This window comes from Leptodactylus fuscus, chromosome 1 (genome assembly GCF_031893055.1).
Source record: "Leptodactylus fuscus isolate aLepFus1 chromosome 1, aLepFus1.hap2, whole genome shotgun sequence".
NCBI lineage: Eukaryota > Metazoa > Chordata > Amphibia > Anura > Leptodactylidae > Leptodactylus > Leptodactylus fuscus.
This window is the reverse complement of record NC_134265.1, coordinates 280,540,456-280,559,264: the sequence shown is the minus strand read 5'-3', so window position 1 is coordinate 280,559,264 and position 18,809 is coordinate 280,540,456. Positions and strand designations below refer to the sequence as shown.

The following is an 18,809-nucleotide window of genomic DNA, read 5'->3' as shown; positions in this document are numbered from 1 at the left end:
AATCAGGTATTTATGACCTATCCTTCACTGGTCCACCTTATAGCAGTATTAAGTCCATGCATACCTGTCTGCTCCACGCTCCCGCTCCTTCTTGCTCCAGGTGCACTTTTGTGATTGCATGAAGCAGGAAGAAGTGGGAGGGACCAAAGAGCAGACAGGTAAGCATTGATACTTACTCCCTATCCCACAACTCAATGTGCCTGTTGCATACAAGTTGAGGTGTGGTAGAACCGGAAGCCTGTGGCTTCCTGCTCTATCAGTAGCAGAACTGCATTGGGGCACCGGCTGTATTATTAACAGCCAGATCAGCAGAATCTTCCTGCACCCACTTACCGATGATCCCTACTATTGCTCGCGATCTCTGCTTCCCTCCTCAGCCTTCATTGCGCCCTGTGCCCTGCACATTTTGTCATCACAATGTGGTGGGGCCCACTTGAGGCTGAAGAGGAAAGAAGAGACTGTGAAGAGGAGCAGGGGTAGGTAAGTTAATAGGGGCCATTACTGAACTTTCACTGCTTATTAAGCAATTGTTATTAAAAGTAATAGGGTCCGGTAGGGCCCCTCAAGGCACAGCACCAGGTGGGCTAGTCCAAGTCTGTACATCATCATTTGAAGATCCATGGTTGTCTGGAACCTGGCCAGATCACAGCTCATTCTACAGAAGTGAATGGACAAGGCTGCAATACCAAGCCCAGCCGCTGTACCAATGTATTCACCGAAGCTCTTTGAACAGCTATTTGTTGACCTATCCTAAGAATACGTTATCTATTATGCAGCATGGAGAACCTCATTAATGCAGTGCATTCTGAGGAAGGACAAGTGAGTGGTATAACTCAGAAGTCTGGGCTGGTTTCTATTCTTTTTAATATTTTGGCAGGCAACATAGAAAAAAGTGTGATAGGTAGGGTTTGCCAATGACATAAAAGTGTGTAATAGCGTTGACATTCCTGGAAGGGTTAGTAACATGGAAAATCGTTTCAATGGATAAATGATCCAAACAATGGAAACTGCAGTTCAAAGTTTCCAAATGTCAAATAATGGACATAGAGGGAAGGAACCTTCTCACCGAGTATTGCATTGGCAGTTCTGTGTTAGAAGGATCTAGGGATCCTGATATCAGATAGACACAACAGTGAGGACAGTCAACATTATGGACAGGTCCCTGGGAAAGCAAGTAGAATACGGTTTGCAGTTCTGGATCCCCCATCTATGAAATTCCGTAGAAAAAATATTTAGAAAAACTAAATACAAGAACAGGGGCCCAATCTAAATTTGGTTGGAGAAACAGTTGCGAGCTATACCAGTTTGGATGTTTTTTTAAGCAAAATATGGTGCTGTCTGTGCTGCATTTTGATATAGTTGTTCTTGCTGAAAATAAAGAATCTTAAGAACTGCATGGCCTTTTTAGGTGTAAACTGAATTTTATTGAAATTTTCAAAATAAAGAAACAGAATCACAAAACATTACAAAACAGCAAAATGAAGACGAACCAAAAGTAAGTCCAATAACAGGAAAACAGCAAAACAGTGCCCAGAATGGGCTAAACAAGATGTTCTGCCCTCATAGGCAAAATTTGTATTGTGTGGTAATAGCACCATCTACTGGTCATTCAATGTAACCTCTTCTCAGTTCTAGCCCTATGCATTATGGGTAGTGCCCGGGTTTTTTCTACTTCCTTCCTCTCCAGCCACCATTTTACATCATCTCTCTGAGTGAGGAGGTCACTCCATTCCACCTGTGCCATGTTGTTTGCTATCTCAAGCCTGTTTCAAGCATAGTCGGTAAGAGAGTTATACTTATGTCACTATGCCTTGTTTTACTGTTTGTTTCATGCATTACATAGTTCTGTTCATAGCCTGTATAGCCTGTATTACTACCTCATGTTATACCATACTTGAGATTATATGTATATGTATCTGATATACTGTATATGCACTGTACAGATTGTATTCTAAGTGCCATTATTTCTTCCTATAGTTTCACCTTTCCTTTCTTCCCATCAACTTCCAATAAAGAGGTTTACCACGTCACAAGCCTTTTTCTTAAGAAGACAGGGGGTTTAGCTACATGTCTATTACACACCTCAGTCACGTGTATGAGGACAGGCTATGAGTAAGGAGCTAATTTAGAAGCTCCGAAACACGTCAGCCGGACGCTGCTTGTCTTCCCTCCATGCTGGCCACACTGAGCGTTTTTTACATTTAAATATGGATGTTATCTTATTTTGAACATGGATGAATAAAGGCTAAGTTTTATCTAAACGAAGGAGATGCGTGCTGGATGTTTACTTTTACAAGTATAGTGAAACGACTGCTTATAACAGACTCACGAGATCAGTGAAACGACTGCTGATGACAAGCTGAGGAGATCCGACCAGACGGAGCCCGCCATTATCCACGCAGAGTCAGCATACGGATAATACAGCTACCTCCTAACGGTCACATCATGTCTCAAAGCCGCGCATCTTCAGTTAAGACAAGATCCCTGACAAATGGCTCTAGCAGGACATCTATCAAAGATGCTGCCACCATTGCCCGTGCAGAAGCGGAAGCAGCAAAAGTGAAAGCCAGCTTCACAGAACAAGAGATACAGTTGAGGCTAAGGTATGAGATGGAGAAAGCACGCCTTGATGCCGAGAAAACACGCCTTGATGCTGAGAAAGAGACGGCAGCTGCCTTAGCAAAGGCAGAATTCCTAGAAGCTGCAGAACTTTCAGAATCTGAGATTCGTCGCAACGTTCTCCAGCCAGAACTTGAACTCCAAGATGCAGATTAACGTACTTCACAATACGTCTATCAATATTCCAAGTCAGATGACGACTTAGATGCAGAGTGGGATACAAAGCCCGTCATTAACAGACCAAGTGAACCTGATTATGCAGATCGCCAGGAAGACTACTACCACTCTGCTTACTACAAACCAGAGAACGCACATCAATGCAAGACTGACTACAACAATTCCCCCCCAGAACGGAAGATCCAAAATACTTCCCAACTTAGAGAGACACCCTTTGCTTCTGAAAGGTACTACACAGATTGGACTAAACCAGAGACATCCACCAGGTATGACCACACACCACGCAGGTACTTTGACAACACACCAGCAGCTGGTTCTAATGCTGTTCCAGCCACCATGGACTTTGCCAGGTTCCTTGCTCGACGTGAGTTGGTCACCAAGGGACTTGTAAAGTTCACTGATCGTGCTGAAAACTACAGAGCCTGGCGAGCCTCTTTCCAAAACGCCACCAGAGACATAGGTCTATCATGTAGTGAGGAATTGGATCTCCTGGTAAAGTGGTTGGGAAATGAATCTGCAGAACATGCTAAGAGAATCAGAGACATCAATATAAATCGTCCAGATGTCGGTCTCAAAATGGTCTGGGATAGACTTAATGAGTGCTATGGCTCACCTGAGGTCATAGAAAGTGCCTTATTCAAAAGAATCGATGACTTTCCTAAGATAGCTAACAGAGACTATCCAATGCTTAGAGGGTTAAGTGACTTGTTATCGGAGTTGTGTGTAGCAAAGGCAGAAGGAGATTTGGTGGGATTGACATTTCTTGATACTGCCAGAGGTGTTAACCCCCATAGTTCAGAAACTCCCGTATAATTTACAAGAGAAGTGGCTTATACATGGTTCTCACTATAAACAGGTTCACAAAGTGCCATTTCCCCCATTTAATGTATTTGTAGATTTTGTCTCTGAACAAGCAAAAATCAGAAATGATCCAAGCTTTGATTTCATGTTGTCATGTGGTACCACCCATGTTAGTAAACCTCGTAGAGCATTGGTAGAAGTGCACAAAACTAACGTTTCCTCCACAGGTTCAGTCCGCCAAGAGTCTAGCCCACGTCTAGACAAGGACCCAAGCAGACAGTGTCCCTTATACAAGAAGCCACATTCTCTACTTAAGTGTAGAACCTTCAGGGAAAAGTCACTGGAGGACCGGAAAGCCTTCCTTAAGGAGAACAACATCTGCTTCAAATGCTGCTCTTCAACTTCACATTTCGCTAGAGACTGCGAGGTCAATCCAAAGTGTTCCGAATGTGACAGCTCAGAACATAACTCAGCTCTACACCCTGGACCACCACAGCGGACTGTTCCCCAAACCCAAGAGCATAGCGGGGTGTCAAAAGACGTTAATACAGACACTCCAGCAGTCACTTCTAAATGTACAGAGGTATGTGGAGGCCTCAGAGGAGGCAGGTCCTGCTCTAAAATCTCTCTAGTGAGAATTTACCCAGCAAGTGACCGGAACAAGGCCATCAAAGTGTACGCAATTCTGGACGATCAAAGTAATAGGTCGTTAGCCAAGTCTGTCTTCTTTGATAGCTTTAATATTGAAGGACCCAGTGCACCCTACTCTTTAAAAACATGTGCCGGTATGGTACAGACGGCTGGAAGGAGAGCAAGAGACTACATAGTAGAGTTCATAGATGGCAAGGTGTGTCTGCCCCTGCCAACTATACTGGAATGCAACCAAATTCCAGACAATAGACCTGAGATACCCGCCCCTGAGGCAGCAGTGCATCAACCTCATCTGAAGCATATTGCACATCTGATTCCGAACCTTGATCCAGAGGCTCAGATAGTCTTGCTCCTTGGTAGAGATATTCTGCAAGTCCACAAGGTTAGACAACAGATCAACGGTCCCCACAACACTCCTTATGCCCAGAGACTGGACCTAGGATGGGTCATCGTAGGGGAGGTCTGTTTGTGAGGTCTACACAAACCCACAACAGTCAACAGCATTCTTACCAATACACTCGAGTGTGGACGTCCATCTCTCCTCCAACCATGCGAAAATCACTTCTTCATGAAGGAACTGCCACATAGCACTTCACCACCAAATATCATGTGTAGTCCTGCCTGTGATGACTGCATATGGGACAGCAATCAAGATCACTTAGGGTGCACAGTTTTTCACAAGACAAGAAAAGACGATCATATAGCAATGTCATTTGAAGATAAACTGTTCCTTGATATAATGGATAACGGAATGGTGCAAGATGAAACAAAGAGTTGGGTTGCACCCCTACCATTCAAGCCTCAGAGGCAACGCTTACCGGACAATAGAGGACAAGCTTACAAACGATTCATCTCCCTCAGGTATAGACTACGAAGCAAGCCAGAGATGAGAGATCACTTCTTTACCTTCATGGAAAAGATATTCCAGAATGGTCATGCAGAGTTAGCGCCTACTCTTCCAGACTCTGAAGAACGCTGGTACCTGCCCATGTTCGGGGTCTATCACCCAAAGAAGCCTGGTCAGATCAGAGTGGTGTTTGATTCAAGCGCAAAATACAAAGGTGTCTCATTGAACGACATCCTGCTGTCAGGCCCGGATCTGAACAACAAGCTCATAGGAGTACTCTTACGCTTTCGCCAAGATTCCATTGCATGTACAGCCGACATCCAACAGATGTTCCATTGTTTTCTTGTCAAGAAAGAACATAGGAATTTTCTGAGATTCTTATGGTTCAAGGATAACAACCTGTCTAAAGACATTACGGAATATCGGATGAAGGTGCACATCTTCGGTAATAGCCCTTCTCCTGCGGTCGCCATCTACGGGCTGAGACGCGCAGCTCAGGAAGTCGAAGCAGAGTACGGAACAGATGTCAGACTCTTCGTAGAAAAGGATTTCTATGTGGATGACTGTTTGAAATCCATGCCCACAATTGAGTCCGCGATTAGTCTTCTAAAGAGAGCCAAGGAAACGCTCGCTCTATCTAACTTGAGGTTACACAAAATCGCCTCTAACAGCCAGAAATTGATGGAAGCCTTTCCTTCTCAGGACCGTTCAAATGATTTAAAGGATTTGGATCTAGGTGTCGATCCCCTTCCTATGCAACGAAGTCTTGGCCTACTCTGGGACATTAAAGCTGACACCTTTACCTTCCAGGTTGGCAAAGACGAGAAGCCCTTCACATGCAGAGGAGTGCTATCGACTATAAGCAGTCTATAAGACCCACTGGGTTTTGCAGCTCCAGTAATCATCGAAGGCAAAGCTATGTTAAGAAACTTCACCAAAGAGGTCTCGGACTGGGACACTCCTCTCCCCATACAGGAAAAAGCCAACTGGTTGGCCTGGAGGAATTCCCTATCAGCCTTATGAAATGTTCACATTGGACGCTCCTATGTTTCTGTATCAACTGTCAAGGTTGCGACACAAACCCTTTGTGTCTTCTCTGATGCATCAGTCAAGGCGATTGCTGCCGTAGCCTATTTGAAGACAATAGACACTAGTGGACAATGCCATGTAGGGTTCGTCATGAGCAGAGCAAAGCTGACGCCGCTCCCTGAACACACGATACCACGTCTGGAACTTTGTGCCGCTGTGTTAGCAATAGAGTTGGCTGAATTGATCACAGCAGAGATGAATCTGGACATTAAAGAAGCCGAGTTCTATACTGACAGCAAGATAGTTCTAGGATACATCTATAATGAAGCTAGACGCTTCTACGTGTACGTCAACAACAGAGTGCTAAGGATCAGAAGGTCTACCTCTCCCGAACAATGGCAGTATGTGCCTACACATTTCAACCCAGCAGATCTAGCAACCAGATCCGTTGCTGCCAATTGCCTCAAAGACACGATGTGGTTTACCGGATCTACGTTCTTGTATAGACCAAAGTCCAACACGACAAGAACCACCATGTTTGAGCTCATAGACCCCCATGCTGATGTTGAGTTACGCCCTCAGGTATCTGTACTGAACACAGAGACTGTAGACTGTCAGCTAGGATCCCATCACTTCAAGTTCTTTACTTGGAGATTCCTTATCCTTGCCATCACCTACCTGACTCACTTAGCTTGGTCATACAAAACTAACTCATTGGCTAAAGAGAGATTCAACACAGGCTGGCACCACTGTAAACATGTTTACATAGCTCTTGATCTGGAGCAGCCGAAGAATGTAATTATCCAAGTAGTACAAAGTCTTTACAACGCCTTCTGGGACAAGTGGAAAAGGGAATACAGTCCTACCCTACAACCTAGGAGAAAGTGGCAAACTGGCGAGTCTAACCTCCAGCCTGGTGATGTGGTGTTAATGAAAGATTGTCAGACACACCGTAATGAGTGGCCCCTTGGTCTCATAACCAAGACATTCAAGAGTACAGATGGAATTATACGTAAGGTAGAGGTTAAAATTCGGAAACAAGGTGAGACCAAATTGTTCTTGAGACCAGTGGGAGAACTTGTTCCTTTGTTTTCATCTAACGAACCTAGTAGTGACGTCGACCAACGTCAAGCGGGGAGTGTTCTGCCCTCATAGGCAAAATTTGTATTGTGTGGTAATAGTACCATCTACTGGTCATTCAATGTAACCTCTTTTCAGCTCTAGCCCTATGCATTATGGGTAGTGCCCGGGTTTTTTCTACTTCCTTCCTCTCCAGCCACCATTTTACATCATCTCTCTGAGTGAGGAGGTCACTCCATTCCACCTGTGCCATGTTGTTTGCTATCTCAAGCCTGTTTCAAGCATAGTCGGTAAGAGAGTTATACTTATGTCACTATGCCTTGTTTTACTGTTTGTTTCATGCATTACATAGTTCTGTTCATAGCCTGTATATCCTGTATTACTACCTCATGTTATACCATACTTGAGATTATATGTATATTTATCTGATATACTGTATATGCACTGTACAGATTGTATTCTAAGTGCCATTATTTCTTCCTATAGTTTCACCTTTCCTTTCTTCCCATCAACTTCCAATAAAGAGGTTTACCACGTCACAAGCCTTTTTCTTAAGAAGACAGGGGGTTTAGCTACATGTCTATTACACACCTCAGTCATGTGTATGAGGACAGTATACAAGAGGTGCATGCGCCAGCAGTACACAAATCCAAACAATTCAAAAGGACCATCTGCAGACACAGAACGGCCCCAAGAGTGACACCAGCACAACACAGAACTAAGGGAGGACAAAACACCACAAGGACAGGAAACAAGAGAAGAGGAAAACAACAGCTAACATAGAAGTTGAAGAAAGGAGAAGAAAAGGGGGACGAAAAACGCCCATGGACTCCAAAAGCGAACCACCTGCATGGCTTTTTTAATTACTGTAATGGAGAGAGGATTCATTTTATCCAAACTGCATATAAGTATAAACCCAAATCTCTTATATGACGTATAGTTTAATAAGAGTTGAAGCAGCAGTAGACTTACAAACTTCTACTCTTGAAACAGCGCACAACTGCTTTTTTTATGTTGTGGCTTCTATTCTGCCTTTATATTTAATCAGCTCAGCTACATTCTTGGCTGGAGTTCACCTCTTGTGTAATGTCTGATGATATCAGAGGCTTAAGATAGAAACATAGAAGACTGAAGAAAAAAAGACCACATGGTCAAGCTAGTCTGCCTTTATGTTTTCCTTTATACATAAGGATAGGATGTTTTTATCCCTGTATGGGTTAAATTGACTTATTTTCACCTATATCTGCTGGAAGTTTGATCCAAGATCAGCTACTCTTTCACTGAAATAGTATTTTCTGGATTTTATACACCTACATTCAGCCAGACAGTCCAATCTGTAATTCTCATATATATGTCATTTTATAGTGGGTCATCCGGGACCACATGGACGTGCTGCAGTCAGAGAAATTGAGTGACAGTCAGAGAATTTTTGAAAAACTTTACCTATATAATTTAAAAATATCTATATCACATGACCTTTGATTTTTGATAATGTGCTTGAGATAGCCTTTAAGGAACCTAAAAACATTAAGACTGAATATGTATTGAGCACACTTACAAGAATTTAATGTCGCCCACAGGCTGATCAGGTGACTTCCACACAAAGGATAGATTTCTTTTCAGGGACTTGTCTGAATGGGTCACAGTGTCTCCATCTTCAAAGCAGCGCAGTAGTTTGGAGCCAGGTGGAATGAACACAAAAGACCCAGCTACTTGGTCATTGGATACTCTGCGAGCTTGAAGGAGAAAGCCCATGAAATCTCTTGTACTTCTCAAAGTAACTGCAGGGGAAATAGCAAGGAATTAAATAACCTCAATATTTCAGCTCATAATCCCCTAAGATTTCAGAAAACTATGATCCATGGAACAGTATATTGGGGGTCAGATACTTTCCCATGAAGATGTATTTTCGACATCTCATTTTCTACATAACAAGTCCAATCACAGTAAATTCTATCACTTCTTCAGTCAAAACCTAAGATTAGATTAAAAATCGGATCTTAGTGAAAATGTATCTTAATACTTTTGGATTCTAGGTCTTCAAGGACTTCAAGTGTGACTCCCCAAAAGTAAATAATAAATACACAAATGTTAAAATTTTCGCAAATTTTATAAATTAATAACATAAAACCAAAACAACTGTCAGAAAGTTAAAAACACAGGAGAAAGTTGTGGCTATAATAATTAAATTAATCATCAATAAATGCAAAGTGAATATAAATCAATGTAACAGTAATTAAATGTCAAGATTCCAATTTATAATATATCACAATACCAGCGAGCACGTGTGGCATAAAATAGGGCGACAACCACAACCTCCACCTTTAGCCCCAACATGGGTTTCTTCCCATAGGCTGGCAGTGGGGCAAAATATGTGTTGGGGATCCAGATTGAGTTTTTGGTTGTCCCCTTATTTTATGGATGTAATGAATGAATGCAATCATTGTAATTAGTTATTATGGTTACATCTGCGACCTTCTCCTGTGTTTTTAACTTTCTGACAATTCTGTTGGTTTTATGTTATGAATTGTTAGAATTTTGATATTTTTAATATTAGTGTATTTATGATTAATTTTTGGTGGGTCACAGTTGTAGCCTGTTTAGTTTGAATGTTTTTTTGCTGATTGTGGATTTATTTTAAATGGAATTTTTTGGAGCAGCTGAATAGTTGTAGTTATATAAGATTTACATCTTTGGCAGCAACTTCTATTTACTTACGATATAATAAAAAAATTGGCCTTACTGCTGAACATGCATTTGTACATGGAGTGTTTTTTACACAATTTACACAAATTAGAAGCTTTATCTTTACATCTAGACTATTTGTTATAATACCAGTACTGAATAGGCTTCTTAACAACCATAATACTGAACTGAATATGTGGCTGTTTACGTGAAAAGGGCCCAGATCGTCGATACTAATTATAGAGAAAATAGTCCAAAACATATTTGTGTAAAAAAATCACAATTTTGTTTTATGCAAAAATTTTATTTAAAAATATGTCAAGTTTACAAATTTTGTATTGTATAAATGTTTCGGACAATGTTACACCATAACCGTTACAATGATACCAAGAACTCCATATCGACAGTGTGGGCCCTTTTCACATAAACAGCCACATATGATAAAAAGTTTATGGCTGGAAGTAAAGGGCAGGCCTGTATAACGGAATAAGCAGACATATGAACACGTTTTCATTTCTTTTGAATTTTTTATGTATTTCAAATTTATACCTGAACAGTTTTGAGCTCGATTTTTTTATTTTTTATATTAAAGATATTTTTTGAAAAATATTACGTAAGAATTAACAAATTATATATGTGCCTGTAGAAGAAACTTGTTATCTACTAAACCCCTGTGATCACAGCAGCATGGACACTGATTCGTAGTTAGAGAAGTACTATACGTGCTATATTTTAGGATCTAACGCTTGGTTCACATCTGCGTTTGGTATTCAGTTCGGGGAGTCCGCTTGGGGACCGCCCAAACAGAATAATGAACACATTAAAAAGCGGTTAGCTAAAAAACCCAAAAAAACACACGGACCCCATAGACTATAATGGGATCCATCTGTTTTCCGCGCAGTGTCCGCACGAGTCATGCAGAGAGAAAAGTACAGCAAGCAGCACTTTTCTATCTGCATGATTCGTGAGGACACCGCACGAAAAACACATGGATCCCATTATAGTTTATGGGGTCCGTGTGTTTTTTTTTTTTTTAGCTAACTACTTTTTAATGTGTTCGGTATTTTGTTCAGGGGGGTCCCCAAGCGGATTCAACAAATGGAACACCGAACGCAGATGTGAACCAGGCCTTAGTTTTTATTTTTCATTGGAGGTTTACCTTAATCCAGTATACTTAAAGTCCCCTCATAATTTACAGATTAGGGATGATAACACAGTTTTATAATTTCTCCTCACCCTTATTTGCTGGGCTTTATCTTGCCAGTTCACTTGTGAATTACAGAGGCAAAATATAATTAAACTCATGAAGCGCAAAGTCGTCTGCTATTAGGTTGGTGTAATATAACTGGATATCGGCTGCGCTGTAATTTGTAGACTGGTCAGTAGCCAAGGTAAGTGCTGGCGGGTGTTTAGTGCTATCAGAGATTACTACCTGTCACTAACATAAGGATAATTTATTGATTCGGAACTTGCTGAACAATAATGTTTCATCTATATATGTAACAGAATAAATAGGAAAGGTTATTTTTGCCAACACCTACTGAGAAAATACTGTCAGATGTTAATTAGTGGTTGGCAGCAATGCTGAGCGAGGAGGTGCAGTACATCGTCCATCACTGTAAAGAATGCCAGCAATGGAAGCTTATTGAACAACACTGTACACAACTTTGTGATTATCAGCAATCCTACCGATATATACATGGAATAGGTAAAGTTAGGTCAACGTTTCTTTAAGAGCATCAAATGCCTCATTTCAATGGTTGTGGTATAGATTTATAACTTGAGAGAATGTATCATGTTTTGTTACCTTATTACACTTGGTCCTAGGTTTGTATGGCATTACTCTGGCTACTTCAAATTCCTTACACCATCAAAAACAGATTTAGGTAAGGATCCCACGTAACGTAAACGCCATGGCAAAAACCGCTGCAGTTTACATTAACTGCAAAGTGGATGGGATACTGGATAATCCCATCCGCACATCAAAAATGTTGTGCATTTGTTTGTAAAAATGCAGCAGGTCAGTTATACCTACGGAAATGCTGGCGGCTTCCTTATAGGTATAATGGATGCAGAAAGTCTACATGTGGGAGAAGCATAAAAGCCAGATTGAAAGCATTATCTGCATTAAACCTTTAAGTACTATCATGGTGTCTATCATACACCACTACTATAGACATATCATCATGATAGAAACCATGATAGTACTTAAGGGTTAAAAACTGGATTACGTGGTGTGGGATGATTGTGCGATGCCTCCTGTTCTTCAACCTGTCACTTATTGCCACTTGTTACAAACTGAGAGGGACAGAATTCGTGAACGTAGAGATCTTGGTTTATCACTCCAGGAGATTGCTATGTGCTTAAGCCAAGATGTCAGCACTGTTCAATGTTGAATGTCCAGTGGTTGGGAGAATAACAAAGAACTGCAAGAGGTGCATGAAGGCAGAGGTGTAATTCAAAGCTTCTGGGCCCCAATGCAAAATCTGTACTGGGGCCCCTGACTACTTTGTGCCATTGTTTGGAGGAATAGTGCATAGTAATTCATTCTGTACTGCAAGTTAAATTGGACATCCCATCCTAAGCCTAGTGTGTCAAACAGTGCAATCATTGTGAAAGCAAGATGGCAATAGAAGCTGGGATTGAGGTCTAGCCCCCTTTTTTGGTCTGGAGACCATGTGGGCCTTCACAGTGGAATGTCACACCAGTCGTAGTCTGTGGTTTATGGTGTGGGCTAGTACAATGTACAGTGTTCATGTACACATGTACAGCTCGCCATTACATTCATTTGGGCATGGATACAGTGGTACTACGATTTCTACAAAGTGTCCCAGGAGCCATTTTTCAACAGGACAATGTAAAGCCACATATTGATTGTACTATGAGCAGCCTGGCCTAAATGTGCTACCATACTCTATAACATCTATAGACCTGTCCCATCATGCACATCTTTAGATGACAATTACAAAGTGATCTGCCAGCAACCATTACACAGGTCAACAGCATTTTTGGGGCCAAAGATATTTCAACGAATTTAGGGTAACTTTGGGGTGCTGATTCTGAATATGTCATCAGTTTTGCCAGATTGGCTCAAGTTTTTGAGATTTTTGGTATCTTATTTATAGCACTTGTTGGTAAATGCGACGCATCATCTCATTAATTTCTTTGGATTAGTACTTGAACTGAGCAGTTCTCAATATAGTTTTTTGTTAATTAGTGTTCTAAAAGTTTGTTCATAGCTTGATTTTTGCACTAACTTTATGTTGTTGTCTGTTTTCCAGTGAAAAGCATGAACTTGAAGAAGTTGTCTTAACGATCCAGACTCATTCTGTTACATTTGTGGTGAATATACACTGCAAAAACATAGAAGAAACATAACAGACTTCATAAAAAAAGTGTATTTGGCCTATTTTGGGGTTATGCTTGCAGTGTATATTCACCACAAATGTAACAGAATGAGTCTGGATCGTTAAGACAACTTCTTCTTGATGAGTTCATGCTTTTCACTGGAAAACAGACAACAACATAAAGTTAGTGCAAAAATCAAGCTATGAACAAACTTTTAGAACACTAATTAACAAAAAACTATATTGAGAACTGCTCAGTTCAAGTACTAATCCAAAGAAATTAATGAGATGATGCATCGCATTTACCAACAAGTGCTATAAATAAGATACCAAAAATCTCAAAAACTTGAGCCAATCTGGCAAAACTGATAGCATATTCAGAATCAGCACCCCAAAAATACCCCAAATTCATTAAAATATTTTGGACACCAGTAAATTTTTTTTTTTTTGTTGACCTGTGTTATTGATCATTTCTGTGTCCAAATAGCATAACCTTCCTCAGAAGGCCATTAATAATGTCACTGTTAACTTGCCCAGGAGTATAAGGGCATGTATTTCTGTGCATGGGCTCATATCTGAGACTGAATACATTGAGATACTTTGAATATTTTGTTTCCATTCAGTGTTGCATTTTCAGTGTTGAGGAGTGTATAACCAATAATGAAATACCAAGGTAGATGTGTGGTCTGTAGATGTCTGACTGCTATTCTTTGTATCCGTTTTGCCAGCAATATGTAACAATGAGGCAAATTTGCTGAGATGTCTTAGTAAAAAAGTCAGCTGGAGCAAGATGCATTGAATTTATTAAGAGGTGCAAGCTTCTTTATAAACCTGACACGTCTGTTGACCAATTGTTGGAAATAAACTGAAATCTATACATTTTGGACCTGGCATAGATTTCAGCTAAAATGTATAATGGCATAATTATGATCAATTTGTCAGACTAGTGTGGTGAATCATCTTTGGTACAATATGGACAATTTTCTTATTTTAATCAACAATCTGATATCAAGTCTGCCAGATGTCTTTGCCACTTGCCACCTTACTTCTATGATGAAGACAAATGAATAAAACAAATATTTTCTAATGTAATCAGTCTACCCCATAGACCTACAATGGAGAGGCAGCGTGGATGCTTGAGCTCCGAGCCAATAAAACTCCTCACTACAATATCCTAACACAATTCATACCTGTAAAGAAAAAAAAACAACAACTGACTAGTTACCTGGGACTTTATCTCCCGGTAGGTAAAAAGAACGATTGGTATGAAGGGTGACATAATTCTTCCTGGGGTTCTGTGGCAAAGCTCGAATGTGCTTTGGCTTCATGTCCATGCAGGCAGCAAGGCTTCCACCATGAGAAAATGCTGTGGTATATGAAATAAAACCAAGGCTGATGCAGATCCACACAAGTCCCACCAATCGACACTTTGTGAAATCTTCCACCTTGAAAAGGAGAGAACATTTATGAATGTCAAAAATCCATGACTCTACTTTTAAGGGCTAGTTCACACGTGGGCAAAGGGGAGGTTTTTGACAGCGGAATTCGCTTCAAAAACCTCTCCTTTAACATGGTGGTCTATGTAGACCACTAGCTTTTTTTTTCCTCCTAGCGTTTTCCGCCTGAAGAAGCGACATGACCTTTCTTCAGGCGGAAAACGCCTGAAGAATTGCATAGAAGTGAATGGGAGGCGAAAACCGCGCGGTAAAAAAACGCGCGGTTTTTTGCACACAAAACCGCGCGGTTTTTTACAAAAAACCGCGCGGTTTTCGCCTGCAGTTTCTATAGCACATATAGGAAAAAAAAAACCTAGCGAAAACCGCTAGCGAAAACAGCGTCAAAAACCTCGTCAAAAACCGCGCGGAATGCAAAAAACAGCGTCAAAAAAACTCCTCGAGGTTTTTTACCTCGCACAAATAAGCTAGGCGGTTTTCACGTGTGAACTGACCCTAATAGGGTTTTTTCAGGCAAAGTAAAAAATACAGAGGGATCCAGAATTTGGTAAAAAAAACAAACAAAACCCCCCACATACTAGAGATGAGCGAGTACTGTTCGGATCAGCTGATCCGAACAGCACGCTCGCATAGAAATGAATGGACGTAGCCGGCATGCGGGGGGTTAAGCGGCTGGCCGCCGTCAAAGCGGAAGTAACAGGTGCATCCATTCATTTCTATGGAGCGTGCTGTTCGGATCGGCTGATCCGAACAGTATTCGCTCATCTCTACCACATACTAATACATCACCAATACCCGACTCACCTAATACATCACCAATACCCGACTCACCTATGCCCCTTTGCTTCCCGCATGGGATAGAAAGGGCACCCACTCAGAAGAGTTGGAAAGTATTGCCTCTTTTTATTTTATTCCCACCTTCTGCTTTGCCTGGAAATTCCCTTTAAATATGATTGATATACTCTACTATTACACATGTTAAACAAGTTTTTCCACAAAATAAATTTATGGTATATCTATAGGTTATCTGCAGGGAATTTCGAGTTCCACTTCTGGAACCCACATCTATCTCTAAAATGAACCCCCCTAGCCTCAATGCTGCAGCTCTTACTGAGAAGACAATGCTCATTGGTTTTCATAATTGAATGAGAGTTACAGAAACAATCTAGCTCACTGCTTACTGCTCTATGCTGTTACTGTAACCCCCATTCACTTTTATGGGCGTTACAGAAACAGGACAGCTTAGAGGGCTATGCTGTTTCCGTAAGCCCATCCATTGAGGTCAGTCTTCTTAGCAAGGTCACCATCAGGTAAAACTGGGATATAGAAGAATCAAGTTGTTGTAATGGTCAAAGTCTACAATTCAAAGCAAATTCTGTGTCAGGACCTTGAAGTCTACCTGCTGTTATATACAACTTTTCACATATTAATAGTGCATTTAAATATAAGAAGATTAATATGTCCTATTAAGAAGATTTGTTTCCTTTACCACTTAGTAAGCTGTCCTCCTGCTCCTTATCTTCAATCTGACTGCTTGATTACATTATATTTGTTTCTGTATTCAGTCTCACACATAGAGCTCTATGGAGAAGGGAAGGGTGGAGCTGGTTTCTCCTGAAAGTTGGTCATTTATCTACAAATCTAACAGTTTTACAATAACTCAGAATAGCAGAGTGAAGAAACAGCAATTATGAATGTCTCTCTAGTCCACCTTCCTTCTTCATAGACTAATGCATACAAAGTAACTGCCTGAAAAGTGAAAAAGAAAGTATATTTCTTTAAAATGATATATGACAAAATGTCATACATTAACCTCTTATGATGATAGTTGGGACTTGCAAGCAATTACTCCTGTCTTGGCAATTATTTATCAAAATGGGGATAACCCTTTAAGATTCTTGCATAGCATAACTTTAAGCAATATAAAAGAAGCCCTAGCTGTATACACATTGCATGTTTATTTCTCATCAACTTTCCATCTCCTAGATCATATCAAGTGGATGTTGCAACTGTTAAGGAATTAGTGATGACATTTTTTTAGTACCCCTTATGACCCTTGGATGGCGATACTAAGTTCATGCATTGAGGTACAATGTGGTGCACAGTTTATACATGTTGCATTTTATGATCTTATAATACAAATTAAAACAAAGACAATTGGGCACACTGACTATTGAAAAAGAATCATACATGCTTTACACTACATTTATTAACTATTTTAGGCTGAGGTCCTACATTGCAGAAACACCACTCCTGGCCAACCCCTTGAAGATCGTCTAATCTAAGTTTGCATGTAGACAGCATTAGATCATTTTTTCAGTGTCTTTAATATACAGTATACTATATAAAGTACAAGTATGTAAAAAAAAATGCAGAAACAAAGCCCAAATATAGATATCAATTAATTATTCCAGAAAATCTTAGATACAAAACCAAGCATAATAAATAACTAATATTTCAATTTTAATTAATACAACTAGACCTTGAAATATTAAAAATGCTGATGAAATCCATTTTATGGCATGTGCTGCACTTACAGTGTTATTGCCATCCACAATGCCGTCACTCCGAGCCCACCAAGTACACAAATATCCATTAATCATAAGTTAACTGGCAGAAAAGAAATGTTCCAAGAGTGCATGTGTGCGGGGTCCGGAATCTATAGTGCATTAATCAATCAAGACTTTTAGGCATTTACCTGTCACTGAACAGTGATGGATACAGCGGAGCCAACTGTACATCAGCCTGGCACACTGCTAGGGCTTGTTAGGGTGTGTGCCAGGAACTGAGCTGGGATCACTCTGCTAATCTTGGCAAGTTCAGAGGCAATTACAGAGTATCCAAAACGACTTCTTCCCTGGAACAAATTTTAACCCTTTTGTTGCAAAAGAAATTAGAGCACTAGGATAATATCACATATAACATGTATGACGCATATAAGTATGATGAAGCTTGATTCATTCATTATATTCTAGAGTGTGTAAAGATACAATTTATTTTATAGTCTGCTTTATATTATGTAACATATTTTAAAACTCTATCTGAGGTCGGCTCTATTCATCCTACTGAAATGACACAGACAGTGACGTGGGTGGTTTTGTCTATAAAAGCTCCAATGAATTATGGGGGATGAAAGCATCCCATATGCCAATACAGTCTCATAATATTACTAATCTGCCAGGACCAGAAAGTTGCACATGGGGTTCCATGCAGAGCTTTACAAGTGTATACTCAGTAGACCTGTCATAAATACTCTCCCTATGCATGGGATGGTTCATGCAGTACAACAAAGCTGGAATGACAAATCTTGCTGGGTCTATTCGTCTGATAAGGATAGTCACTAATAATAGTCTAATGATAGATAGAAAATGCAAGGAAACTGTAAGATGTCTTCATATAACATTTGTTAAGAATATGCAAAGCTGTCTCCCAAGATGTAAACAGGGAGACAGTGCCTCTATTATGCTGCCCTCTATGGAAAGCACCCTGAACATCATGCCCAACTTTCCCAGAAGTCTTTACTGCATAATGTGGGGTTATAACCAAATCAATTTTTCAGCTACGGACAGCACCGTTTCTGTCTGGTTGGACTTCATCAGCACAGCCTAGAGAGAACTGATTTGGTAGAAGTGAGAGGTTGAGAGACCAGATTATGGGGATAATGTCACTCTGCATTATGCAGTAAAGACTTCTGGGAAAGTCGGGCACGATGTTCAGGGTGCTTCCCATAGAGGGCAGCATAACAGAGGCACTGTCTCCCTGTTTACATCTTGGGAGACAGATTTGCATATTCCTCCCATGTTCCTTTGCAGTGGAGCAACTATGGCTGTATAAGTCTCCACACTCCTGAAAAGGTGGTCTCTCCCTAAGAAGTGACATTATCCCCATAATCTGGTTTCTCAGTCTCTCACTTCTACCAAATCAGTTCTCTCTAGGCTGCGCTGATGAAGTCCAACCAGACAGAAACGGTGCCGTCTGTAGCTGAGAAATTGATTTGGTTATAACCCCACATTATGCAGTAAAGACTTCTGGGAAAGTCGGGCATGATGTTCAGGGTGCTTCCCAATAGAGGGCAGCATAACAGAGGCACTGTCTCCCTGTTTACATCTTGGGAGACAG

The 18,809-nt window shown here is 40.6% G+C and overlaps 1 protein-coding gene across 1 annotated transcript in view; it reads right to left on the bottom strand.

Moving 5' to 3' along the window:
* The window catches only part of REELD1 (reeler domain containing 1), a 39,683-nt gene that overhangs the window by 7,739 nt on the left and 13,135 nt on the right, over positions 1–18,809 (bottom strand). Inside the window, exons 2-3 of the mRNA XM_075262239.1 lie at positions 14,462–14,738; positions 8,763–8,985 (exon numbers count right to left, since the gene is read on the bottom strand). Coding sequence (XP_075118340.1) covers positions 8,763–8,985; positions 14,462–14,738 — 500 coding nt within the window. The remainder of the gene's footprint in view (positions 1–8,762; positions 8,986–14,461; positions 14,739–18,809) is intronic.